The sequence below is a fragment of the Hypanus sabinus genome, unplaced genomic scaffold (assembly GCF_030144855.1).
Source record: "Hypanus sabinus isolate sHypSab1 unplaced genomic scaffold, sHypSab1.hap1 scaffold_202, whole genome shotgun sequence".
In the NCBI taxonomy this organism is placed as follows: domain Eukaryota; kingdom Metazoa; phylum Chordata; class Chondrichthyes; order Myliobatiformes; family Dasyatidae; genus Hypanus; species Hypanus sabinus.
This window is the reverse complement of record NW_026780120.1, coordinates 203,716-231,366: the sequence shown is the minus strand read 5'-3', so window position 1 is coordinate 231,366 and position 27,651 is coordinate 203,716. Positions and strand designations below refer to the sequence as shown.

The following is a 27,651-nucleotide window of genomic DNA, read 5'->3' as shown; positions in this document are numbered from 1 at the left end:
TGCAGTCAGCTCTTCCCTCTCAACACCGTGTGCTCCAATGTGTTTATCCCCATTCCGATGCGCAGTCACCTCTTCCCTCTCAACACCGCGTGCTCCACCGTGTTTATCCACACTCCGATGCGCAGTCACCTCTTCCCTCTCAACACCGCGTGCTCCAATGTGTTTATCCCCATTCCGATGCGCAGTCACCTCTTCCCTCTCAACACCGCGTGCTCCACCGTGTTTATCCCCACTCCGATGTGCAGTCACCTCTTCCCTCTCAACACAGCGTGCTCCACCGTGTTTATCCCCATTCCGATGTGCAGTCATCTCTTCCCTCTCATCACCGCGTGCTCCACCGTGTTTATCCCCATTCAGATGTGCAGTCACCTCTTCCCTCTCATCACCGCGTGCTCCACCGTGTTTATCCCCATTCCGATGTGCAGTCACCTCTTCCCTCTCAACACCGCGTACTCCACCGTGTTTATCCCCATTCAGATGTGCAGTCACCTCTTCCCTCTCAACACCGCTTGCTCCACCGTGTTTATCCCCATTCCGATGCGCAGTCACCTCTTCCCTCTCATCACCATGTGCTCCACCGTGTTTATCCCCACTCCGATGTGCAGTCACCTCTTCCCTCTCAACACCGCGTGCTCCACCGTGTTTATCCCCATTCCGATGCGCAGTCACCTCTTCCCTCTCAACACCGCATGCTCCACCGTGTTTATCCATACTCCGATGTGCAGTCACCTCTTCCCTCTCAACACCGCGTGCTCCACCGTGTTTATCCCCATTCCGATGCGCAGTCACCTCTTCCCTCTCAACACCGCGTGCTCCACCGTGTTTATCCCCATTCCGATGCGCAGTCACCTCTTCCCTCTCAACACCGCGTGCTCCACCGTGTTTATCCCCATTCCGATGCGCAGTCACCGCTTCCCTCTCAACACCGCGTGCTCCACCGTGTTTATCCCCATTCCGATGCGCAGTCACCTCTTCCCTCTCTTCACCGCGTGCTCCACCGTGTTTATCCCCATTCCGATGTGCAGTCACCTCTTCCCTCTCAACACCGCGTGCTCCACTGTGTTTATCCCCACTCCGATGCGCAGTCACCTCTTCCCTCTCAACACCGCGTGCTCCACCGTGTTTATCCCCATTCGGATGCGCAGTCACCTCTTCCCTCTCAACACCGCGTGCTCCACCGTGTTTATCCCCATTCGGATGCGCAGTCACCTCTTCCCCCTCAACACCGCGTGCTCCACCGTGTTTATCCCCATTCCGATGCGCAGTCACCTCTTCCCTCTCAACACCGCGTGCTCCACCGTGTTTATCCCCATTCCGATGTGCAGTCACCTCTTCCCTCTCAACACCGCGTGCTCCACCGTGTTTATCCCCATTCCGATGCGCAGTCACCTCTTCCCTCTCAACACCGCGTGCTCCACCGTGTTTATCCCCATTCCGATGCGCAGTCACCTCTTCCCTCTCGTCACCGCGTGCTCCACTGTGTTTATCCCCATTCCGATGTGCAGTCACCTCTTCCCTCTCAACACCGCGTGCTCCACCGTGTTTATCCCCATTCTGATGCGCAGTCACCTCTTCCCTCTCAACACCGCGTGCTCCACTCTGTTTATCCCCATTCCGATGTGCAGTCACCACTTCTCTCTCAACACCGCATGCTCCACCGTGTTTATCCACATTCCGATGCGCAGTCACCTCCTCCCTCTAATCACCGCGTGCTCCACCGTGTTTATCACCATTCCGATGCGCAGTCACCTCTTCCCTTTCAACACCGCGTGCTCCACCGTGTTTATCCCCATTCCGATGTGCAGTCACCTCTTCCCTCTCAACACCGCATGCTCCACCGTGTTTATCCCCATTCCGATGTGCAGTCACCTCCTCCGTCTCAACACAGTGTGCTCCACCGTGTTTATCCCCATTCCGATGCGCAGTCACCTCTTCCCTCTCAACACCGCGTGCTCCACCGTGTTTATCCCCATTCCGATGTGCAGTCACCTCTTCCCTCTCAACACCGCGTGCTCCACCGTGTTTATCCCCATTCCGATGTGCAGTCACCTCTTCCCTTTCAACACCGCGTGCTCCACCGTGTTTATCCCCATTCCGATGTGCAGTCACCTCTTCCCTCTCAACACCGCATGCTCCACCGTGTTTATCCCCACTCCGATGTGCAGTCAGCTCTTCCCTCTCAACACCGTGTGCTCCAATGTGTTTATCCCCATTCCGATGCGCAGTCACCTCTTCCCTCTCAACACCGCGTGCTCCACCGTGTTTATCCACACTCCGATGCGCAGTCACCTCTTCCCTCTCAACACCGCGTGCTCCAATGTGTTTATCCCCATTCCGATGCGCAGTCACCTCTTCCCTCTCAACACCGCGTGCTCCACCGTGTTTATCCCCACTCCGATGTGCAGTCACCTCTTCCCTCTCAACACAGCGTGCTCCACCGTGTTTATCCCCATACCGATGTGCAGTCATCTCTTCCCTCTCATCACCGCGTGCTCCACCGTGTTTATCCCCATTCAGATGTGCAGTCACCTCTTCCCTCTCATCACCGCGTGCTCCACCGTGTTTATCCCCATTCCGATGTGCAGTCACCTCTTCCCTCTCAACACCGCTTGCTCCACCGTGTTTATCCCCATTCAGATGTGCAGTCACCTCTTCCCTCTCAACACCGCTTGCTCCACCGTGTTTATCCCCATTCCGATGCGCAGTCACCTCTTCCCTCTCATCACCATGTGCTCCACCGTGTTTATCCCCACTCCGATGTGCAGTCACCTCTTCCCTCTCAACACCGCATGCTCCACCGTGTTTATCCCCATTCCGATGTGCAGTCACCTCTTCCCTCTCATCACCGCGTGCTCCACTGTGTTTATCCCCATTCTGATGCGCAGTCACCTCTTCCCTCTCAACACCGCGTGCTCCACCGTGTTTATCCCCATTCCGATGCGCAGTCACCTCTTCCCTCTCAACAGCGCGTGCTCCACAGTGTTTATCCCCATTCCGATGTGCAGTCACCTCTTCCCTCTCAACACCGCATGCTCCACCGTGTTTATCCCCATTCCGATGTGCAGTCACCTCCTCCCTCTAATCACCGCGTGCTCCACCGTGTTTATCACCATTCCGATGCGCAGTCACCTCTTCCCTTTCAACACCGCGTGCTCCACCGTGTTTATCCCCATTCCGATGTGCAGTCACCTCTTCCCTCTCAACACCGCATGCTCCACCGTGTTTATCCCCACTCCGATGTGCAGTCAGCTCTTCCCTCTCAACACCGTGTGCTCCAATGTGTTTATCCCCATTCCGATGCGCAGTCACCTCTTCCCTCTCAACACCGCGTGCTCCACCGTGTTTATCCACACTCCGATGCGCAGTCACCTCTTCCCTCTCAACACCGCGTGCTCCACCGTGTTTATCCCCACTCCGATGTGCAGTCACCTCTTCCCTCTCAACACAGCGTGCTCCACCGTGTTTATCCCCATTCCGATGTGCAGTCATCTCTTCCCTCTCATCACCGCGTGCTCCACCGTGTTTATCCCCATTCAGATGTGCAGTCACCTCTTCCCTCTCATCACCGCGTGCTCCACCGTGTTTATCCCCATTCCGATGTGCAGTCACCTCTTCCCTCTCAACACCGCTTGCTCCACCGTGTTTATCCCCATTCAGATGTGCAGTCACCTCTTCCCTCTCAACACCGCTTGCTCCACCGTGTTTATCCCCATTCCGATGCGCAGTCACCTCTTCCCTCTCATCACCATGTGCTCCACCGTGTTTATCCCCACTCCGATGTGCAGTCACCTCTTCCCTCTCAACACCGCGTGCTCCACTGTGTTTATCCCCATTCCGATGTGCAGTCACCTCTTCCCTCTCAACACCGCGTGCTCCACCGTGTTTATCCCCATTCCGATGTGCAGTCACCTCTTCCCTCTCAACACCGCGTGCTCCACCGTGTTTATCCCCACTCCGATGTGCAGTCACCTCTTCCCTCTCATCACCGCGTGATCCACCGTGTTCATACCCACTCCGAGGTGCAGTCACCTCTTCCCTCTCAACACCGCGTGCTCCACCGTGTTTATCCCCATTCCGATGCGCAGTCACCTCTTCCCTCTCATCACCGCGTGCTCCACCGTGTTTATCCCCATTCCGATGCGCAGTCACCTCTTCCCTCTCATCACCGCGTGCTCCACCGTGTTTATCCACATTCCGATGCGCAGTCACCTCTTCCCTCTCAACACCGCGTGCTCCACCGTATTTATCCCCATTCCGATGCGCAGTCGCCTCTTCCCTCTCATCACCGCGTGCTCCACCGTGTTTATCCCCATTCCGATGCGCAGTCACCTCTTCCCTCTCAACACCGCGTGCTCCACCGTGTTTATCCCCATTCCGTTGTGCAGTCACCTCTTCCCTCTCAACACCGCGTGCTCCACCGTCTTTATCCCCATTCCGATGCGCAGTCACCTCTTCCCTCTCATCACCAGGTGCTGCACCGTGTTTATCCCCATTCCGATGCGCAGTCACCTCTTCCCTCTCAACACCGCGTGCTCCACAGTGTTTATCCCCATTCCGATGTGCAGTCACCTCTTCCCTCTCAACACCGCGTGCTCCACCGTGTTTATCCCCATTCCGATGTGCAGTCACCTCTTCCCTCTCAACACCGCGTGCTCCACCGTGTTTATCCCCATTCGGATGCGCAGTCACCTCTTCCCTCTCAACACCGCGTGCTCCACCGTGTTTATCCCCATTCCGATGCGCAGTCACCTCTTCCCTCTCAACACCGCGTGCTCCACCGTATTTATCCCCATTCCGATGCGCAGTCGCCTCTTCCCTCTCATCACCGCGTGCTCCACCGTGTTTATCCCCATTCCGATGCGCAGTCACCTCTTCCCTCTCAACACCGCGTGCTCCACCGTGTTTATCCCCATTCCGTTGTGCAGTCACCTCTTCCCTCTCAACACCGCGTGCTCCACCGTCTTTATCCCCATTCCGATGCGCAGTCACCTCTTCCCTCTCATCACCAGGTGCTGCACCGTGTTTATCCCCATTCCGATGCGCAGTCACCTCTTCCCTCTCAACACCGCGTGCTCCACAGTGTTTATCCCCATTCCGATGTGCAGTCACCTCTTCCCTCTCAACACCGCGTGCTCCACCGTGTTTATCCCCATTCCGATGTGCAGTCACCTCTTCCCTCTCAACACCGCGTGCTCCACCGTGTTTATCCCCATTCGGATGCGCAGTCACCTCTTCCCTCTCAACACCGCGTGCTCCACCGTGTTTATCCCCATTCCGATGCGCAGTCACCTCTTCCCTATCAACACCGCGTGCTCCACCGTGTTTATCCATACTCCGATGTGCAGTCACCTCTTCCCTCTCAACACCGCGTGCTCCACCGTGTTTATCCCCATTCCGATGTGCAGTCACCTCTTCCCTCTCATCACCGCGTGCTCCACCGTGTTTATCCCCATTCCGATGTGCAGTCACGTCTTCCCTCTCAGCACCGCGTGCTCCACCGTGTTTATCCCCATTCCGATGGGCAGTCACCTCTTCCCTCTCAACACCGCGTGCTCCACCGTGTTTATCCCCATTCCGATGCGCAGTCACCTCTTCCCTCTCATCACCGCGTGCTCCACCGTGTTTATCCCCATTCCGATGCGCAGTCACCTCTTCCCTCTCAACACCGCGTGCTCCACCGTGTTTATCCCCATTCCGATGCGCAGTCACCTCTTCCCTCTCAACACCGCGTGCTCCACCGTGTTTATCCCCATTCCGATGCGCAGTCACCTCTTCCCTCTCAACACCGCGTGCTCCACAGTGTTTATCCCCATTCCGATGTGCAGTCACCTCTTCCCTCTCAACACCGCGTGCTCCACCGTGTTTATCCCCATTCCGATGTGCAGTCACCTCTTCCCTCTCAACACCGCGTGCTCCACCGTGTTTATCCCCATTCCGATGCGCAGTCACCTCTTCCCTCTCAACACCGCGTGCTCCACCGTGTTTATCCCCATTCCGATGCGCAGTCACCTCTTCCCTATCAACACCGCGTGCTCCACCGTGTTTATCCATACTCCGATGTGCAGTCACCTCTTCCCTCTCAACACCGCGTGCTCCACCGTGTTTATCCCCATTCCGATGTGCAGTCACGTCTTCCCTCTCAGCACCGCGTGCTCCACCGTGTTTATCCCCATTCCGATGGGCAGTCACCTCTTCCCTCTCAACACCGCGTGCTCCACCGTGTTTATCCCCATTCCGATGCGCAGTCACCTCGTCCCTCTCATCACCGCGTGCTCCACCGTGTTTATCCCCATTCCGATGCGCAGTCACCTCTTCCCTCTCAACACCGCGTGCTCCACCGTGTTTATCCCCATTCCGATGCGCAGTCACCTCTTCCCTCTCAACACCGCGTGCTCCACCGTGTTTATCCCCATTCCGATGCGCAGTCACCTCTTCCCTCTCAACACCGCGTGCTCCACCGTGTTTATCCCCATTCCGATGCGCAGTCACCTCTTCCCTCTCAACACCGCGTGCTCCACCGTGTTTATCCCCATTCCGATGCGCAGTCACCTCTTCCCTCTCAACACCGCGAGCTCCACCGTGTTTATCCCCATTCCGATGAGCAGTCACCTCTTCCCTCTCAACACCGCGTGCTCCACCGTGTTTATCCCCATTCCGATGCGCAGTCACTTCTTCCCTCTCAACACCGCGTGCTCCACCGTGTTTATCCCCATTCCGATGTGCAGTCACCCCTTCCCTCCCAACACCGCGTGCTCCACCGTGTTTATCCCCACTCCGATGCGCAGTCACCTCTTCCCTCTCAACACCGCGTGCTCCACCGTGTTTATCCCCACTCCGATGCGCAGTCACCTCTTCCCTCTCAACACCGCGTGCTCCACCGTGTTTATCCCCATTCCGATGCGCAGTCACCTCTTCCCTCTCAACACCGCGTGCTCCACCGTGTTTATCCCCATTCCGATGCGCAGTCAGCTCTTCCCTCTCAACACCGCGTGCTCCACCGTGTTTATCCCCATTCCGATGCGCAGTCACCTCTTCCCTCTCAACACCGCGTGCTCCACCGTGTTTATCCCCATTCCGATGCGCATTCACCTCTTCCCTCTCAACACCGCGAGCTCCACCGTGTTTATCCCCATTCCGATGCGCAGTCACCTCTTCCCTCTCATCACCGCGTGCTCCACCGTGTTTATCCCCATTCCGATGCGCAGTCACTTCTTCCCTCTCAACACCGCGTGCTCCACCGTGTTTATCCCCATTCCGATGTGCAGTCACCTCTTCCCTCCCAACACAGTGTGCTCCACCGTGTTTATCCCCACTCCGATGCGCAGTCACCTCTTCCCTCTCAACACCGCGTGCTCCACCGTGTTTATCCCCACTCCGATGCGCAGTCACCTCTTCCCTCTCAACACCGCGTGCTCCACCGTGTTTATTCCCATTCCGATGTGCAGTCACCTCCTCCGTCTCTTCACCGCGTGCTCCACCGTGTTTATCCCCACTCCGATGCGCAGTCACCTCTTCCCTCTCAACACCGCGTGCTCCACCGTGTTTATCCCCATTCCGATGTGCAGTCACCTCCTCCGTCTCAACACCGCGTGCTCCACCGTGTTTATCCCCACTCCGATGCGCAGTCACCTCTTCCCTCTCAACACCGCGTGCTCCACCGTGTTTATCCCCATTCCGATGTGCAGTCACCTCCTCCGTCTCAACACCGCGTGCTCCACCGTGTTTATCCCCACTCCGATGCGCAGTCACCTCTTCCCTCTCAACACCGCGTGCTCCACCGTGTTTAATCCCACTCCGATGCGCAGTCACCTCTTCCCTCTCAACACCGCGTGCTCCACCGTGTTTATCCCCATTCCGATGCGCAGTCACCTCTTCCCTCTCAAACCCGCGTGCTCCACCCAGTTTATCCCCGCTCCGATGCGCAGTCACCTCTTCCATCTCAACACCGCGTGCTCCACTGTGTTTATCCCCATTCCGATGTGCAGTCACCTCTTCCCTCTCATCACCGCGTGCTCCACCGTGTTTATCCCCATTCCGATGTGCAGTCACCTCTTCCCCCTCAACACCGCGTGCTCCACCGTGTTTATCCCCATTCCGATGTGCAGTCACCTCTTTCCCCTCAACACCGCGTGCTCCACCGTGTTTATCCCCATTCCGATGCGCAGTCACCTCTTCCCTCTCATCACCGCGTGCTCCACTGTGTTTATCCCCATTCCGATGTGCAGTCACCTCTTCCCCCTCAACACCGCGTGCTCCACCGTGTTTATCCCCTTTCCGATGCGCAGTCACCTCCTCCCTCTCAACACCGCGTGCTCCACCGTGTTTATACCCATTCCGATGCGCAGTCACCTCTTCCCTCTCAACACCGCGTGCTCCACCGTGTTTATCCCCATTCCGATTCGCAGTCACCTCTTCCCTCTCAACACCGCGTGCTCCACCGTGTTTATCCCCACTCCGATGCGCAGTCACCTCTTCCCTCTCAACACCGCGTGCTCCACCGTGTTTATCCCCATTACGATGTGCAGTCACCTCTTCCTTCACATCACCGCGTGCTCCACCGTGTTTATCCCCATTCCGATGTGCAGTCACCTCCACCCTCTCATCACCGCGTGCTCCACCGTGTTTATCCCCATTCCGATGCGCAGTCACCTCTTCCCTCTGAACACCGCGTGCTCCACCGTGTTTATCCCCATTCGGATGCGCAGTCACCTCATCCCTTTCAACACCGCGTGCTCCACAGTGTTTATCCCCATTCCGATGCGCAGTCACCTCTTCCCTCTCAACACCGCGTGCTCCACAGTGTTTATCCCCATTCCGATGTGCAGTCACCTCTTCCCTCTCAACACCGGGTGCTCCACCGTGTTTATCCCCATTCCGATGCGCAGTCACCTCTTCCCTCTCAACACCGCGTGCTCCACCGTGTTTATCCCCATTCCGATGCGCAGTCACCTCTTCCCTCTCAACACCGCGTGCTCCACCGTATTTATCCCCATTCCGATGCGCAGTCGCCTCTTCCCTCTCATCACCGCGTGCTCCACCGTGTTTATCCCCATTCCGATGCGCAGTCACCTCTTCCCTCTCAACACCGCGTGCTCCACCGTGTTTATCCCCATTCCGTTGTGCAGTCACCTCTTCCCTCTCAACACCGCGTGCTCCACCGTCTTTATCCCCATTCCGATGCGCAGTCACCTCTTCCCTCTCATCACCAGGTGCTGCACCGTGTTTATCCCCATTCCGATGCGCAGTCACCTCTTCCCTCTCAACACCGCGTGCTCCACAGTGTTTATCCCCATTCCGATGTGCAGTCACCTCTTCCCTCTCAACACCGCGTGCTCCACCGTGTTTATCCCCATTCCGATGTGCAGTCACCTCTTCCCTCTCAACACCGCGTGCTCCACCGTGTTTATCCCCATTCGGATGCGCAGTCACCTCTTCCCTCTCAACACCGCGTGCTCCACCGTGTTTATCCCCATTCCGATGCGCAGTCACCTCTTCCCTATCAACACCGCGTGCTCCACCGTGTTTATCCATACTCCGATGTGCAGTCACCTCTTCCCTCTCAACACCGCGTGCTCCACCGTGTTTATCCCCATTCCGATGTGCAGTCACCTCTTCCCTCTCATCACCGCGTGCTCCACCGTGTTTATCCCCATTCCGATGTGCAGTCACGTCTTCCCTCTCAGCACCGCGTGCTCCACCGTGTTTATCCCCATTCCGATGGGCAGTCACCTCTTCCCTCTCAACACCGCGTGCTCCACCGTGTTTATCCCCATTCCGATGCGCAGTCACCTCTTCCCTCTCATCACCGCGTGCTCCACCGTGTTTATCCCCATTCCGATGCGCAGTCACCTCTTCCCTCTCAACACCGCGTGCTCCACCGTGTTTATCCCCATTCCGATGCGCAGTCACCTCTTCCCTCTCAACACCGCGTGCTCCACCGTGTTTATCCCCATTCCGATGCGCAGTCACCTCTTCCCTCTCAACACCGCGTGCTCCACAGTGTTTATCCCCATTCCGATGTGCAGTCACCTCTTCCCTCTCAACACCGCGTGCTCCACCGTGTTTATCCCCATTCCGATGTGCAGTCACCTCTTCCCTCTCAACACCGCGTGCTCCACCGTGTTTATCCCCATTCGGATGCGCAGTCACCTCTTCCCTCTCAACACCGCGTGCTCCACCGTGTTTATCCCCATTCCGATGCGCAGTCACCTCTTCCCTATCAACACCGCGTGCTCCACCGTGTTTATCCATACTCCGATGTGCAGTCACCTCTTCCCTCTCAACACCGCGTGCTCCACCGTGTTTATCCCCATTCCGATGTGCAGTCACCTCTTCCCTCTCATCACCGCGTGCTCCACCGTGTTTATCCCCATTCCGATGTGCAGTCACGTCTTCCCTCTCAGCACCGCGTGCTCCACCGTGTTTATCCCCATTCCGATGGGCAGTCACCTCTTCCCTCTCAACACCGCGAGCTCCACCGTGTTTATCCCCATTCCGATGCGCAGTCACCTCTTCCCTCTCATCACCGCGTGCTCCACCGTGTTTATCCCCATTCCGATGCGCAGTCACCTCTTCCCTCTCAACACCGCGTGCTCCACCGTGTTTATCCCCATTCCGATGCGCAGTCACCTCTTCCCTCTCAACACCGCGTGCTCCACCGTGTTTATCCCCATTCCGATGCGCAGTCACCTCTTCCCTCTCAACACCGCGTGCTCCACCGTGTTTATCCCCATTCCGATGCGCAGTCACCTCTTCCCTCTCAACACCGCGTGCTCCACCGTGTTTATCCCCATTCCGATGCGCAGTCACCTCTTCCCTCTCAACACCGCGAGCTCCACCGTGTTTATCCCCATTCCGATGCGCAGTCACCTCTTCCCTCTCAACACCGCGTGCTCCACCGTGTTTATCCCCATTCCGATGCGCAGTCACTTCTTCCCTCTCAACACCGCGTGCTCCACCGTGTTTATCCCCATTCCGATGTGCAGTCACCCCTTCCCTCCCAACACCGCGTGCTCCACCGTGTTTATCCCCACTCCGATGCGCAGTCACCTCTTCCCTCTCAACACCGCGTGCTCCACCGTGTTTATCCCCACTCCGATGCGCAGTCACCTCTTCCCTCTCAACACCGCGTGCTCCACCGTGTTTATCCCCATTCCGATGTGCAGTCACCTCCTCCGTCTCTTCACCGCGTGCTCCACCGTGTTTATCCCCACTCCGATGCGCAGTCACCTCTTCCCTCTCAACACCGCGTGCTCCACCGTGTTTATCCCCATTCCGATGCGCAGTCACCTCTTCCCTCTCATCACCGCGTGCTCCACTGTGTTTATCCCCATTCCGATGTGCAGTCACCTCTTCCCCCTCAACACCGCGTGCTCCACCGTGTTTATCCCCTTTCCGATGCGCAGTCACCTCCTCCCTCTCAACACCGCGTGCTCCACCGTGTTTATACCCATTCCGATGCGCAGTCACCTCTTCCCTCTCAACACCGCGTGCTCCACCGTGTTTATCCCCATTCCGATTCGCAGTCACCTCTTCCCTCTCAACACCGCGTGCTCCACCGTGTTTATCCCCACTCCGATGCGCAGTCACCTCTTCCCTCTCAACACCGCGTGCTCCACCGTGTTTATCCCCATTACGATGTGCAGTCACCTCTTCCTTCACATCACCGCGTGCTCCACCGTGTTTATCCCCATTCCGATGTGCAGTCACCTCCACCCTCTCATCACCGCGTGCTCCACCGTGTTTATCCCCATTCCGATGCGCAGTCACCTCTTCCCTCTCAACACCGCGTGCTCCACCGTGTTTATACCCATTCCGATGTGCAGTCAACTCTTCCCTCTCAACACCGCGTGCTCCACCGTGTTTATCCCCATTCCGATGTGCAGTCACCTCTTCGCTCTCAACACCACGTGCTCAACCGTGTTTATCCCCATTCCGATGTGCAGTCACCTCTTCCCTCTCAACACCGCGTGCTCCACTGTGTTTATCCCCATTCCGATATGCAGTCACCTCTTCCCTCTCATCACCGCGTGCTCCACCGTGTTTATCCCCATTCCGATGTGCAGTCACCTCTTCCCTCTCAATATCGCGTGCTCCACCGTGTTTATCCCCATTCCGATGCGCATTCACCTCTTCCCTCTCATCACCGCGTACTCCACCGTGTTTATCCCCATTCCGATGCGCAGTCACCTCTTCCCTCTCTTCACCGCGTGCTCCACCGTGTTTATCCCCATTCCGATGTGCAGTCACCTCTTCCCTCTCAACACCGCGTGCTCCACCGTGTTTATCCCCATTCCGATGTGCAGTCACCTCTTCCCTCTCAACACCGCGTGCTCCACCGTGTTTATCCCCATTCGGATGCGCAGTCACCTCTTCCCTCTCAACACCGCGTGCTCCACCGTGTTTATCCCCATTCCGATGCGCAGTCACCTCTTCCCTATCAACACCGCGTGCTCCACCGTGTTTATCCATACTCCGATGTGCAGTCACCTCTTCCCTCTCAACACCGCGTGCTCCACCGTGTTTATCCCCATTCCGATGTGCAGTCACCTCTTCCCTCTCATCACCGCGTGCTCCACCGTGTTTATCCCCATTCCGATGTGCAGTCACGTCTTCCCTCTCAGCACCGCGTGCTCCACCGTGTTTATCCCCATTCCGATGGGCAGTCACCTCTTCCCTCTCAACACCGCGTGCTCCACCGTGTTTATCCCCATTCCGATGCGCAGTCACCTCTTCCCTCTCATCACCGCGTGCTCCACCGTGTTTATCCCCATTCCGATGCGCAGTCACCTCTTCGCTCTCAACACCGCGTGCTCCACCGTGTTTATCCCCATTCCGATGCGCAGTCACCTCTTCCCTCTCAACACCGCGTGCTCCACCGTGTTTATCCCCATTCCGATGCGCAGTCACCTCTTCCCTCTCAACACCGCGTGCTCCACAGTGTTTATCCCCATTCCGATGTGCAGTCACCTCTTCCCTCTCAACACCGCGTGCTCCACCGTGTTTATCCCCATTCCGATGTGCAGTCACCTCTTCCCTCTCAACACCGCGTGCTCCACCGTGTTTATCCCCATTCGGATGCGCAGTCACCTCTTCCCTCTCATCACCGCGTGCTCCACCGTGTTTATCCCCATTCCGATGTGCAGTCACGTCTTCCCTCTCAGCACCGCGTGCTCCACCGTGTTTATCCCCATTCCGATGGGCAGTCACCTCTTCCCTCTCAACACCGCGTGCTCCACCGTGTTTATCCCCATTCCGATGCGCAGTCACCTCTTCCCTCTCATCACCGCGTGCTCCACCGTGTTTATCCCCATTCCGATGCGCAGTCACCTCTTCCCTCTCAACACCGCGTGCTCCACCGTGTTTATCCCCATTCCGATGCGCAGTCACCTCTTCCCTCTCAACACCGCGTGCTCCACCGTGTTTATCCCCATTCCGATGCGCAGTCACCTCTTCCCTCTCAACACCGCGTGCTCCACCGTGTTTATCCCCATTCCGATGCGCAGTCACCTCTTCCCTCTCAACACCGCGTGCTCCACCGTGTTTATCCCCATTCCGATGCGCAGTCACCTCTTCCCTCTCAACACCGCGTGCTCCACCGTGTTTATCCCCATTCCGATGCGCAGTCACTTCTTCCCTCTCAACACCGCGTGCTCCACCGTGTTTATCCCCATTCCGATGTGCAGTCACCCCTTCCCTCCCAACACCGCGTGCTCCACCGTGTTTATCCCCACTCCGATGCGCAGTCACCTCTTCCCTCTCAACACCGCGTGCTCCACCGTGTTTATCCCCACTCCGATGCGCAGTCACCTCTTCCCTCTCAACACCGCGTGCTCCACCGTGTTTATCCCCATTCCGATGCGCAGTCACCTCTTCCCTCTCAACACCGCGTGCTCCACCGTGTTTATCCCCATTCCGATGCGCAGTCAGCTCTTCCCTCTCAACACCGCGTGCTCCACCGTGTTTATCCCCATTCCGATGCGCAGTCACCTCTTCCCTCTCAACACCGCGTGCTCCACCGTGTTTATCCCCATTCCGATGCGCATTCACCTCTTCCCTCTCAACACCGCGAGCTCCACCGTGTTTATCCCCATTCCGATGCGCAGTCACCTCTTCCCTCTCAACACCGCGTGCTCCACCGTGTTTATCCCCATTCCGATGCGCAGTCACTTCTTCCCTCTCAACACCGCGTGCTCCACCGTGTTTATCCCCATTCCGATGTGCAGTCACCTCTTCCCTCCCAACACAGTGTGCTCCACCGTGTTTATCCCCACTCCGATGCGCTGTCACCTCTTCCCTCTCAACACCGCGTGCTCCACCGTGTTTATCCCCACTCCGATGCGCAGTCACCTCTTCCCTCTCAACACCGCGTGCTCCACCGTGTTTATCCCCATTCCGATGTGCAGTCACCTCCTCCGTCTCTTCACCGCGTGCTCCACCGTGTTTATCCCCACTCCGATGCGCAGTCACCTCTTCCCTCTCAACACCGCGTGCTCCACCGTGTTTATCCCCATTCCGATGTGCAGTCACCTCCTCCGTCTCAACACCGCGTGCTCCACCGTGTTTATCCCCACTCCGATGCGCAGTCACCTCTTCCCTCTCAACACCGCGTGCTCCACCGTGTTTATCCCCATTCCGATGTGCAGTCACCTCCTCCGTCTCAACACCGCGTGCTCCACCGTGTTTATCCCCACTCCGATGCGCAGTCACCTCTTCCCTCTCAACACCGCGTGCTCCACCGTGTTTATTCCCACTCCGATGCGCAGTCACCTCTTCCCTCTCAACACCGCGTGCTCCACCGTGTTTATCCCCATTCCGATGCGCAGTCACCTCTTCCCTCTCAAACCCGCGTGCTCCACCCAGTTTATCCCCGCTCCGATGCGCAGTCACCTCTTCCCTCTCAACACCGCGTGCTCCACTGTGTTTATCCCCATTCCGATGTGCAGTCACCTCTTCCCTCTCATCACCGCGTGCTCCACCGTGTTTATCCCCATTCCGATGTGCAGTCACCTCTTCCCCCTCAACACCGCGTGCTCCACCGTGTTTATCCCCATTCCGATGTGCAGTCACCTCTTTCCCCTCAACACTGCGTGCTCCACCGTGTTTATCCCCATTCCGATGCGCAGTCACCTCTTCCCTCTCATCACCGCGTGCTCCACTGTGTTTATCCCCATTCCGATGTGCAGTCACCTCTTCCCCCTCAACACCGCGTGCTCCACCGTGTTTATCCCCTTTCCGATGCGCAGTCACCTCCTCCCTCTCAACACCGCGTGCTCCACCGTGTTTATACCCATTCCGATGCGCAGTCACCTCTTCCCTCTCAACACCGCGTGCTCCACCGTGTTTATCCCCATTCCGATTCGCAGTCACCTCTTCCCTCTCAACACCGCGTGCTCCACCGTGTTTATCCCCACTCCGATGCGCAGTCACCTCTTCCCTCTCAACACCGCGTGCTCCACCGTGTTTATCCCCATTACGATGTGCAGTCACCTCTTCCTTCACATCACCGCGTGCTCCACCGTGTTTATCCCCATTCCGATGTGCAGTCACCTCCACCCTCTCATCACCGCGTGCTCCACCGTGTTTATCCCCATTCCGATGCGCAGTCACCTCTTCCCTCTGAACACCGCGTGCTCCACCGTGTTTATCCCCATTCGGATGCGCAGTCACCTCATCCCTTTCAACACCGCGTGCTCCACAGTGTTTATCCCCATTCCGATGCGCAGTCACCTCTTCCCTCTCAACACCGCGTGCTCCACAGTGTTTATCCCCATTCCGATGTGCAGTCACCTCTTCCCTCTCAACACCGGGTGCTCCACCGTGTTTATCCCCATTCCGATGCGCAGTCACCTCTTCCCTCTCAACACCGCGTGCTCCAATGTGTTTATCCCAATTCCGATGTGCAGTCACCTGCTCCCTCTCAACACCGCGTGCTCCACCGTGTTTATCCCCATTCCGATGCGCAGTCACCTCTTCCCTCTCAACACCGCGTGCTCCACCGTGTTTATACCCATTCCGATGTGCAGTCAACTCTTCCCTCTCAACACCGCGTGCTCCACCGTGTTTATCCCCATTCCGATGTGCAGTCACCTCTTCCCTCTCAACACCACGTGCTCAACCGTGTTTATCCCCATTCCGATGTGCAGTCACCTCTTCCCTCTCAACACCGCGTGCTCCACTGTGTTTATCCCCATTCCGATATGCAGTCACCTCTTCCCTCTCATCACCGCGTGCTCCACCGTGTTTATCCCCATTCCGATGTGCTGTCACCTCTTCCCCCTCAACACCGCGTGCTCCACCGTGTTTATCCCCATTCCGATGTGCAGTCACCTCTTCCCCCTCAACACCGCGTGCTCCACCGTGTTTATCCCCGTTCCGATGTGCAGTCACCTCTTCCCTCTCAATATCGCGTGCTCCACCGTGTTTATCCCCATTCCGATGCGCATTCACCTCTTCCCTCTCATCACCGCGTACTCCACCGTGTTTATCCCCATTCCGATGCGCAGTCACCTCTTCCCTCTCTTCACCGCGTGCTCCACCGTGTTTATCCCCATTCCGATGTGCAGTCACCTCTTCCCTCTCAACACCGCGTGCTCCACCGTGTTTATCCCCATTCCGATGCGCAGTCACCTCTTCCCTCTCAGCACCACGCGGCTGCCGGTGCCCGTAGCCAGTTGGACCAAGTTATTATCCACCCAGGCGGAGATGGGTGGTCCGTGTTGGGGAGGATACTGGGACGGATGAGAGAGAGCCCATGTCCACCAACACACGGCATCTGATGTCCTCCATCACACCGTCCACGTATAAGCCTTGCTCTCCACCCACCCGGAGAGTTGACAACGGAGGGGTTCTGCTGGAGGATTTGGGCAGTGTCGACCGCTCGGTGATTCCCGATGGCAGCGCTGGGCTGTGGCGTGGTGCCGGTGTGGTGCTGACCTGGTCCGGATGGCCTGCCTCACTGCACCGGTAGCAGAGATCAATTTGTGGCCCTTGGCAGGGCCGGCATGGCGCTGATCGGACCTGTCCCACGGTCTCCTCCTCGTCAGTTTCCTTCTCCACCTCAGTGACAGGAGCCCGGGCTCGCAGCATGTGGGGCAATGCTGGACCACCTTGAGGGGCTAAAATTGCTTCTGCCCTCTCCGTCAGTGCCAGCACCTCAGTCAGCGACGGTGGTGAGTCAGGTGAACGTGCTGCTGAAGGCACTCTGGTGTCAGCCCCTTTACAAAGACGTGGAGGGCAAGCTCTTCCTGGGCTGCGGGAGGGAACTGGGGGTAGCCATGCCCAGCACAGTGGCGGTGATCAGGCCTTCTCCCGTCCAGTGCCGTCTGCTGCACAGTTCTTCCCTCATTGCTTCCTCCTGTTGCCTCCGCTCGAAACGCAGCTCCAGTGATGCTATGAGGGCCCTGTAGTCTCACTGTTAGCCGAGCGTTCGGTCGAGGAGGGCCCATGGTATCCCCCTCCCTCCAGTTCCAGGGCACAGAAAACCGCTGTTTCAGTGGGATCCACACATTGAGCCATGTGGCAAGTTTGACTTGCCCCAGGAAAGGCTCCAGGCGGCAGGTACCGTCGTATCCGGGGAGCTTCAGGGTGGACCTTGTGGAGGTAATCATTGAAGCCCGCATTAGATGGTCAAGATGGTGTCTGTGGAGTGTTGTACAATCGATGGTCAAGATGGTGTCTGTGGTGTGTTGTACAATAGATGGTCAAGCTGGTGCCTGGCTGAGCTCTCCATCAACATCATGCCTCCGGTTTAGTTGTTTTTATAAGTTTGTAGAGATGGTATTGGGGACAGAGTGGGAAGTTAGTCATCAGGTTCGAGTTTAGGGAGAGGAATGTGGAGGAGACAAGGGCTTTTGAAGATGTCCTCGATGGTGGGGAGACCAGTGACCATGATGGAGCTGGTTGAGTTTACAACCCTCAGTAGCTTTTTTCAATCTTGTGCTTTGGTATCTCCATATCAGACAGTGATACAACCAGTTACAATGATCTCCACAGTACATCTATAGAACTCCGCTGTGTCTTCAGTTATAATTTATTATTATAAACTGATTATTATTGGATCATTAAAACACATTATTAGAATATTAGAATTACTATGGCAAGAAGTACAGACAGACATTGTTTACCCTTCTTGCTGCCTCAGTAAAGTAGCCAGCGTAATCAAATACCCCACCCCGGACATTCTCTCATCTGCCCCTCCCATCGGGCAGTAGATACTAAAGTCTGAAAGCACGTACCACCAGGCTCAAGGACAGCTTCTACCCCCACTGTCATCAGACTCTTGAACAGACATCTTGTACGATAAGAGGATCTGTCCTGGGACCAGTATGTAAGTGTCATTACAAAGAAGGCATGGCAGCTCCTCGACTTTCTGAGAAGTTTGCACAGATTCAGTCTGTCACCTAAAACTTTGACCAACTTCTATAGATGTGTGGTGGAGACTATTTCTGACTGGTTGCATGACAGCCTGGTATGGAAACACCAATGACCAAGATCAGAACAGTAGTGGATGCAGCCCAGTCCATCACAGGAAAAGCCCTCCCCATCATTTTTAATCCGGCCTGCAGAACTTTATGAAATTATATTAATAAACCTTGTTAACGTTTTTTCCCCACAATTCTTGCATTTTCCCAATAGATGACGCACTCTATATACATTGACCTTTGTTGAGGTGCAGCGTATTACTCCACATTTGCGCTTTACTCTTTGTTCGGCTCGACCTATTTGTGTGAACAGGCGTTCAGCGTCATGAACATCAACAAAGCCAGCCACAGATCCAAGTTAACTGACCAACACCTCAGATCCATCCTGAGAATCGCCACAACAAAACTAAATCCAGACTTTGATGCGCTGGCTAAAAAGGGAGACCAACAACACTGTTCCCACTGAAATTAAAAATAAGCTTCTTCGTTGTGTTATGTAAAAAATGCATTTGAAAATATTTTTTTCAATAAGCCTTACATGTTACATGTCATTTCTGTTAAGTGATGGACATGAGTAGTGCGCAGGTGTTCGTACGTTCTCAAAATAAAAAATGCGCTCCAGATCAAATAACGCGCTCCGCATACTGGCACGCTGTCACTGTTCTGTCTTTGTGCTGGTCGTTGTTGAGTTTTGGCACAGGGGACAATTGAATAAGAGGGAGCAGGACAAGTAGACCTGCATCTCCTACCGTTTTCGAAATAAAGACAGTCAGGAGGAGAGTGATGATGATAATATCTTGAAGGATAACAGAATTTTCAGTGCTTTAAAATAATAACTGTTACTATTAAAAAAGCTGTATTTTATTCATTTAATTTTCAGTGTTTTAAAAGTCATTTCAATAAATAGCTAAATACCATGGGACTTCAAAGACAGATATTTTGTTGTAATGCATTTGTTCATTTTCAATTGAAATTAAAGCACATGTTTTCTACATATCCCACGAGATTTTATTTTCTCTTATGAGGTGTATTACCAAAACACTCCGTCCATCTGCTCCTGGTCTGGCCCCCCTGTCAAATTTTAGAACCCTTTGTGGCCCACAAGTCAAAAAGTTTGCCCACCCCTGGTCTAGCGCGTTCTCCGGAAAGGAGCTTCAAATCCACCCAGATGAAAACAAGACCAAAAACTAAAGCTGCAAGACCTGCACAAAACCACATAATTACAACTTATAGTTATAACACTGCAAACAATAGCATAATTGATAAAAAAACAGACTATGGGCACAGTAAAGTAGTCCAAGATGTTAAAGGACTGTAAGTTCAAAAGAAATCACCACACAGTTTCCACAAGTCCCCAGGGTCCCGACAGACTCGCCATCCCACGCCGGCAGCAGAAGGGAATACCCCCGCTACGGACTGCCAGGGCGCCGCCCGACTCAGCCTCGCAGACGCAGCACAGAATGAAAGTGACCTGAGTCCATCGAAAGGACTCCGAGTCCGTCGAACCTCTGAGCCGACGACCATCCCCTCCGCCACAGCTTCTCCAAGCACCATCCTCTGCTGTGCGCACTATGATGCCCCTGCCAATGGCCATTGGTAACGCGACCCCGAGGACTGGGGGCCTGTTCTTCCCAGCAGAGTCCTGGACCTCACAGCAGCAGCAGCAATGAAGAAGGTCTTCCTGAAATTTCCCGATGTTTCTCCGTGCTTCCATGTTCGTTTTCAATCGATTATGGTTGCGCACGGCACCCCACTTCACAAGTAACAGATAATCAGTTCCGGAGTGGCCGCCGCAAGCTGCATCGCGCCGCCATCTTGGATGAATAAATAACAAAATTATTGGTGCCCAGGGGTTGCTGAGGGTGGAAGTGCAGATGGGAGTTGTGATTGGCAGAGAAAGAGGATGGGGAACGTGAGCTGCACATTAACACTGAACATCGTTCTGTCCCTCAGTCACAGACTCCGCACTCGGTGATCCGTGTGTAACCCACACCGTCCTGGATCAGCCCTGGAGGAGCACGAATTGTTCCAACACTGAGTGTACCGATGGACAATGGATGGGTGATGGAAATCTTGCAGTGGGATGGTACAGATTTAACAGGTAAAGTGAGGAGATAATCACTGAGAAACTGGACACAGAAGGGGAATGTAAACAGGGGAACAAGGGGTGTGGGAATGGGAAATGCAGGGAGACTGGGATCATCAGTGACTACACTGAGATGTGGAGTAAATACAGGTAGAGGGAAGATCCCACACTCTCTGGGTCGAGACAAGGGGGAGGTACAACAGAGAGGGAATTCCCAGGATTGGGGGGTTATTGACCAGAGACAGGGTACGGACAGGGTGAGTGTAATTTCCGATGTCTCTCTGAGCGAATAAACTCCCTCAGATCAGGGACTGACTCTCTGATTGTTGTTTCAGTTCTGGAGGATGGAAGATTCCAGAGACGGTCATTCCACAGGATCACTGCTCCGGGCAGTACCCAGGCTGGTTAAACGGTAGGGTCAGAGTTTATATCAGTGGGGCTCAGTTATTTTTTGTAAGTCTCAGAATATCAACTTGAATTTCGGCAGAGGGCCCGAGCACGGCTGCGGAAAGCTATCTTCCTGAGCCGTCTCCCCACAGTCGCTGAGACCGCTCTACGGTCCTGTATCGTCATGGAGTCCGGTGGAGGAGTGACAACTTCCTGGAGTTGGGTTACAGAACTGATCTGTCCACTGACCCCATTCTGGATACGACCCGGAGGAATTTCAACGACCCCAGACTCTTTCAGTGGTGGGGCAATCTCCAGGGAATTGGGGGAGTCTGCAGACATCATCGTTCACCAATTAGTGGGATAAATTAATGGTTGCCATGGTAACGTAGCAGTTAGCGCGTCGCTATTACAGCTCGGTGTGTCGGGAGTTCAGAGTTCAATTCCTGTGTCATCTGTAAGGAGTCTCTTTCCGTCCTCCCCATGGAATGCATGGGTTTTCCCCGGGTTCTCCGGTTTCCTCCCACTCTCCAAAGACGTACCGGGTGGGTTCATTGGTCACTGTAAATTGTCCCACGATGACGATCGGCTTTCTCGGGATTGTCGAGGGTTGCAGAGTCAGTGTGGCCCAAAGGGTCAGAAGGTCCTACTCCGTGTTTTATTGCCAAATAGATAAATAAATAAAACAGATTTAAAATTTTGTTGAATGTCAGGAAACAGGAATAATCCTGGAAACGACAGTGTGGAACGAGCTGCCTGAGCAAGTGGTGGATGCCATTTCGATTTCAATGTTTAAGAGAAGTTTGGTTGGTACACGGATGGGAGAGATGGACGGCTGTGGTCCGGGTGCAGGTTGATGGGACAAGGCAGTTTAAATGGTTCAGCATGGACTGGATGGCCGAAGGGCCTGTTTCTGTGCTGTAGCTTTCTGTGACTCTCTGACCAGTAAGTCTCACGTCAGTGGTAGGGAAGGCAGTGGAGAGGATTCTTATGGATGGGACTTCTGAGCATTGGGAAGACCGTGGGTGAATGAGGGACAGTCACAAATGACACCCTTGTAGTCTTGCGCAAAGCACTACGAAAGGAACACACAGAGGCAGAGAGAGCTGAACTCAGAATGACTCTACTGATTCAAATCTCCCCTCCCATGGGCCCCTGTGACGTGACGTCAGACCGTACACGGAAAGTCCACTCCGAGCGGGCCGGACGCCTGCCTGCGGCACCTGATGGTGGTTTGAGTCCCGTGTGTCTGGACCGCCACACCCTCCCCCCCCCCAAGAAACATCCATCAGCGGAGTGGGGCCCCCAGTCTGTGTGGCTTGCCTGGGTGGCCTGCCCGGCCTCACCGGCGCTGTGTGGGTATCCTCACTGGTTGCTCAATGTCCAAGTGCACCGGTTTGAGGCGGTCCACTGTAAAAGTCTCTTCCCGGCCACCCACCTCCACGACACACGTGGATCAGTTGTGCCGGATCAACTTGAAGGATCCCTCGTACGGCCACTGTAGAGGTGTCCTGTGCATGCCCCTGTGAATAAAAACATACTCACAGTCTCGGAGGTCTTTGGGGGTGAAGGATGGCGTGAGACCATGTCTGGAGGTCGGGACCGGTGCCAGGGTCCCTACCTTCTCCAGCAATCTCGTGAGCACTGCTGCTGTGTTTCGTCCGAACCTCGGGCCTCAGGTACGAACTCGCCCGGGACCGTCAGGGTGGCGCCATAGACCAATTCCACCGAGGAGGTGCCCAGGTCCTCCTTGGGGGCTGTGCAGAGCCCATTAGGACCCAGGGAGCCTGTCTGTCCAGTTGGGGCCCCTGAGATGCACCATCAGGGCCGACGAGATGCCGGTGGAATCGCTCTACCAAACCGTTGGACTGGGAATGGTACGCTGTGGTGTGATGCAGCTGGGTGCCCAGGAGCTGCGCCAGTGCTGTCCACAAACCAGACATGAACTGCGCCCCTCGGTCGGAGGTGATGTCGGTTGGGAGGCCGAACCTGGCGATCCTGTTTGCAATGAGCGTCCTGATGCAGGACTCAGTGGACGTGTCTGCGAGCGGTACGGCTTCCGGCCATCTGGTGAACCTGTCTACCATGGTAAAGATGTACCTGGTGCCCCGGGAGACTGGCAGGGGGCCGACGATGTCCACGCGGATGTGTTGGAACCTCCTGTGCATCAGCTGGAACCGCTGGATGGGGAGCCTTCACGTGCCGCTGGACTTTGGCGGTCTGGCAGTGTGCACGGGTCCTGGCCCAGTGTCCGACCTGATGGTGCAAACCGTGCCCGATGAATCTGTCCGCTACCAGCTTGATGGATGCCCCGATGGACGGGTGGGCCAGGTCGTGCAGCGTGTCGAACACCTGGCGCCTCCATGTCGCTGGTTCCATGGGTCAGGGTTTTCCGGTAGAAAAGTCGCACAGGAGTCGATCCGCTACCGGGCCGATGGAGACTGGGCCGGTTCCTCCAACTGGAACCCCAAAACCGCAGTGCGGTAAGCCGGGATCTCGGTGTCCGACAGTTGTGCTTCCGTCAATGCTGCATAGTCTATTCCTGAGGACGATATGCCTACTGAGTGGAGGCAGAGGGGAGACATTGTGTCGGTGACGATGTTGTGCTTCCGTCAATACTGCGTAGTCTATTCCTGAGGATGATACGCCTACTGAGTGGAGGCAGAGGGGAGACAGTGTGTCGGTGACGATGTTGTGCTTCCGTCAATACTGCGTAGTCTATTCCTGAGGATGATACGCCTACTGAGTGGAGGCAGAGGGGAGACAGTGTGTCGGTGACGATGTTGTGCTTCCGTCAATGCTGCGTAGTCTATTCCTGAGGATGATATGCCTACTGAGTGGAGGCAGAGGGGAGAGAGTGTGTCGGCGACGACTTTGTTCTTCCCTGCGATGTGGCGGACGTCTGTGGTGAATTCTGAAATAAAGGACAGGTGCCTCTGCTGACGAGCCGACCATTGGTCCGATACCTTGGCCAGTGCGAAGGCGAGGGGCTTGTGGTCCGTATACACGGTGAACTCCCTTCCCTCGAGGAAATGCCGGATAGCCAGGTAGAGCACTAGCAACTCTCTGTCGAAGGCGCTGTACTTCACCTCTGGTGGCCGTAGGTGCCGGCTGAAGAAAGCGAGTGGTCACCACTGGTCCTCGACGAGCTGCTCCAGGACTCCACCGACTGCCGTGTCGGAAGCGTCGACTGTGAGTGCCGTGGGTACATCGACTCTCGGGTCCACTAGGAGGGCGACCTTCGCCACCGCCTCCTTGGCCTGCTCGAACACCTCCGTGGACTCCGCGTCCCATGCCACTTCTTTGGCATTGCCAGCCATCAGGTGGAACAAGGGTCTCATGATGTGGGCCACCGCCGACACGAACCGATGATAAAAGTTGACCATCTACGAACTCCTGCAGGCCCTTGACCGTGCTGGGCTTGGGGAACTGGCGGATGGCCTCGACCTTGTCCGGTAGGGGAACTGCGCCATGTCGGTTGACTCTGTCGCCAAAGAAGTCAATCTCCGTCAGCCTGAACTGGCACCTCGCTGGATTGCTTGCCAGTCCGTGGTCACTCAGGCATTGACAGAGCTGGTGCAAATGTCCCACGTACTCTTGGTGCAAACTGCTGACCACCAGGATATTGTCCAAGTAAATGAAAGCAAAATCCAGGCCGCGTCCCACCGAGTCCATGAGCCTTTGGAAAGTTTGGGCTGCATTCTTGAGACCGAAAGGCATCCTCAGGAATTCGGACAAGCCGAACGAGGTGATGTTGGCTGTCTTGGACACGCCGTCGGGGTGTACTGGGATCTGATGGTATCAACTGACCAGGTCGATTTTCGAGAAGATGGTCGCTCCATGCAGGTTCGCTGTGAAGTCCTGGATGTGGGGTACCGGCTATCTATCAGCGGTTGTGGCATCGTTGAGCTTTCTGTAGTCTCCACTGGGCATCCAGCCTCCTGCGGACTTGGGCACCATGGGGATGCCCACGGGCTGTCTGAGCGGCGTACGATTCCCATCACTCCCATCTTACGGAACTCCTCCTTGGCAATGTGGAGCTTGTCGGGTGGGAGCCTGCGAGCTCGGGTATGCAGTGGTGGTCCTTGCGTGGGGATGTGGTGCTGCACGTCGTGCTTGGGGTCGGCCGTGGAGAATTGCGGGGTGACTGTGAAGGGAAATTCCGCCAACACCCTGGCGAATTCGTTACCCGAGAGGGTCACGGAATCCAGGTGGAGGGCCGGTAGCTTGGCTTCTCCGAGCTGGAAAGTCTGGAACATCTCGGCGTGGACTAAATGCCGGCCTTTCAAGTTGACCAGGAGGCAGTTGGCGCGTAGGAAATCTGCCCCTAGTAGTGGCTGTGACACCGCTGCCATCATGAAAGTCGAAGTGAAACGGCTGGACCCGAAATGCAGTGAGATAGTTTGCAGGCTGTACGTCCAAATACTGGTGGGTTCGGGGCCTGGGACCGCGTTACGAGTGTCTGTGTTCGAGGGGGGCAGTACGCTGACTTCGGCCCCGGTCTCTACCAGGAAGCGCCGTCCGGAGTGTCGGTTCCAGAGGTACAGGAGGCTGTCTCGGTGGCCAGCCATCGTAGCCATTAGTGACGGCTGACCCCGACGTTTCCCGGAAAAGCACATGGTGGACGGCAGCGGCGCGCGCCTGAGCCCCATCTTTGGTGACAGAAACCCTTAAACCTTCAACAACTGACCCCATTCTTCTTTTATGGAAAAATAAAGGAATTCATTCTTTTACAGATTTATTTTGTGATGGCCGATTGATGACTTTTGAGGAGTTAATAAATTTTCTCTCGCTCATTCACATTTTTTGCAATATTTTCAGGTTAGACATTTTTTACAACAATATTTACCCAAGTTTCCATATTTACAAGAATCTGATTTGTTGGATACCATTTTGAAATTGAATCCCGTAGTGAATAGTTTCATTCGCAGAATTTATGATTTATTTTTGTTACAAAAAGAGAACCTATCACTAAAGATTAAACAAAATTGGGAGAGAGAACTTACTATGACCTTTGTTAATGAAGATTGGCTTTGAGTTTTGAAAAACGTAAATTCTTCTTCTGTATGTGCCAACCACTATTTAATTCAATTTAAAATTGTTCACCATTATTACTTAACAAAGGAGAGACTATCTAAAATATTTCCTAGTATAGATAACTATTGTGATAGATGTAAAATTGAAGTAGCTGCTTTGTCACATATGTTCTGGTCATTTTCTTCATTAAAGTCATTTTGGAAATCTTTATTTGCTACAATGTCTAAAGCTTTGAAAATTAATTTACAACCTAATACATTGACTGTTCTATTTGGAATAGTTCTGCATCATATTCTGGGTATCCCATCTTCAGATCAACATGTAATTGCATTTGTTACACTGCTGGCAAGAAGAGCTATTTTATTAAAATGGAAAGATATTTCTTCCCCTACGTTAATTGAATGGTTTTTTCAAGTGACATTATGTCTCAGTTTGGAAAAAATTAGTAGAACGTTTGATCCTCAATTTGATTTTGAGAGAAGATGGGGTTCTTTTGCCAAATATTATAATTTAATTTGAATTAAGTTATATGGTTTCCCTCCAATTTTATTTTATTTTATAAATATGAAATGATGGTTGATGAATCTTTTTTTTTAATATATTTAGATCATGGTCGAACATATTGCTCCAGAGCGTTGATTCCTAATGGGCTGTTTTCTTAGTTACATGTTTTTTTCCTTTTTTCTATATATAAACAATCTTTTTTCCATTTGTATATTTCAAGATCAGTTTTTTTTCTTCTCTTCAGCTGTATTAATTGTATACATATTAGTCTGTTAAAGTTTTGATTCATTTTATAGCTGTTGATGATTACATACCAATAAAAAGATTCTAAAAATGAAGAATGAAATGAAACACCATTATTCCGAACTTCCATCTTTTCCCCCCGTGGGTCTCGACGGCTTCGGTTGCAGGGCCTGGGCTTTGGGGTGTGTGATCGTGGCTAGGCCAATGGAGGCTGCACCACGCTGCTTGCTCTGCCAAAGGACGTCTGCTTTAGCCGCGACACTGAGTGGGTCGCTGAAATCCTCACTCGCGAGGAGGAGGCGAATGTTCTCTGACATTTGCTCGAGGAACAACTGTTCAAATAAAAGGCACGGCTTATGGCCGTCCATGAGCGCCAGCGTATCGTTCATGAGCTCGGATGGCGTGCGGTCGCCCAGGCCGTCCATGTGTAGGAGCCGTGCGGCCCGTTTGCGGCGTGACAGTCCGAAGGTACGGATCAGGAGCACTTTAAGCTTAGTGTACCTGGTCTCCATTGGTGGCTAGCGTAGGAAGTCGATGATCCGGCCTTCCGTCTCCTGGTCGAGCGTGCTGATCACGTAGTAATACCACGTGGCGTCGGCTGTAATGTCTCTGATATTGAACTGGCCCTCAGCCTGCTCGAACGGAACGTGGGGCTGAGTGGCCCAGAAACTCGTAGGAAGTCGATGATCCGGCCTGCCGTCTCCTGGTCGAGCGTGCTGATCACGTAGTAATACCACGTGGCGTCGGCTGTAATGTCTCTGATGTTGAACTGGGCCTCAGCCCGCTCGAACCAAACCTGGGGCTGAGTGGCCCAGAAAGTCGGGAGCCTCAGAGAGACCGCGCTGTGCGAGTTGAGCAAACTCATGGCTGGCTGCAGAGTCGCCGGTTCCAGATGCCGTCTGGAACGTCGGGGTCACCAATGTAGTCGCGCGCAAAGCGCTACGAAAGGAACACACGGAGGCAGAGAGAGCT

The 27,651-nt window shown here is 54.7% G+C and overlaps 1 protein-coding gene across 3 annotated transcripts in view; it reads left to right on the top strand.

Moving 5' to 3' along the window:
• LOC132387603 (uncharacterized) overlaps window positions 1-27,651 on the top strand; it is a 156,464-nt gene that overhangs the window by 106,723 nt on the left and 22,090 nt on the right. For all 3 annotated transcript variants that reach the window (XM_059959976.1, XM_059959975.1, XM_059959973.1), the window contains 2 exons: window positions 20,376-20,523; window positions 20,844-20,920. In XM_059959976.1, coding sequence (XP_059815959.1) covers window positions 20,376-20,523; window positions 20,844-20,920 — 225 coding nt within the window. The remainder of the gene's footprint in view (window positions 1-20,375; window positions 20,524-20,843; window positions 20,921-27,651) is intronic.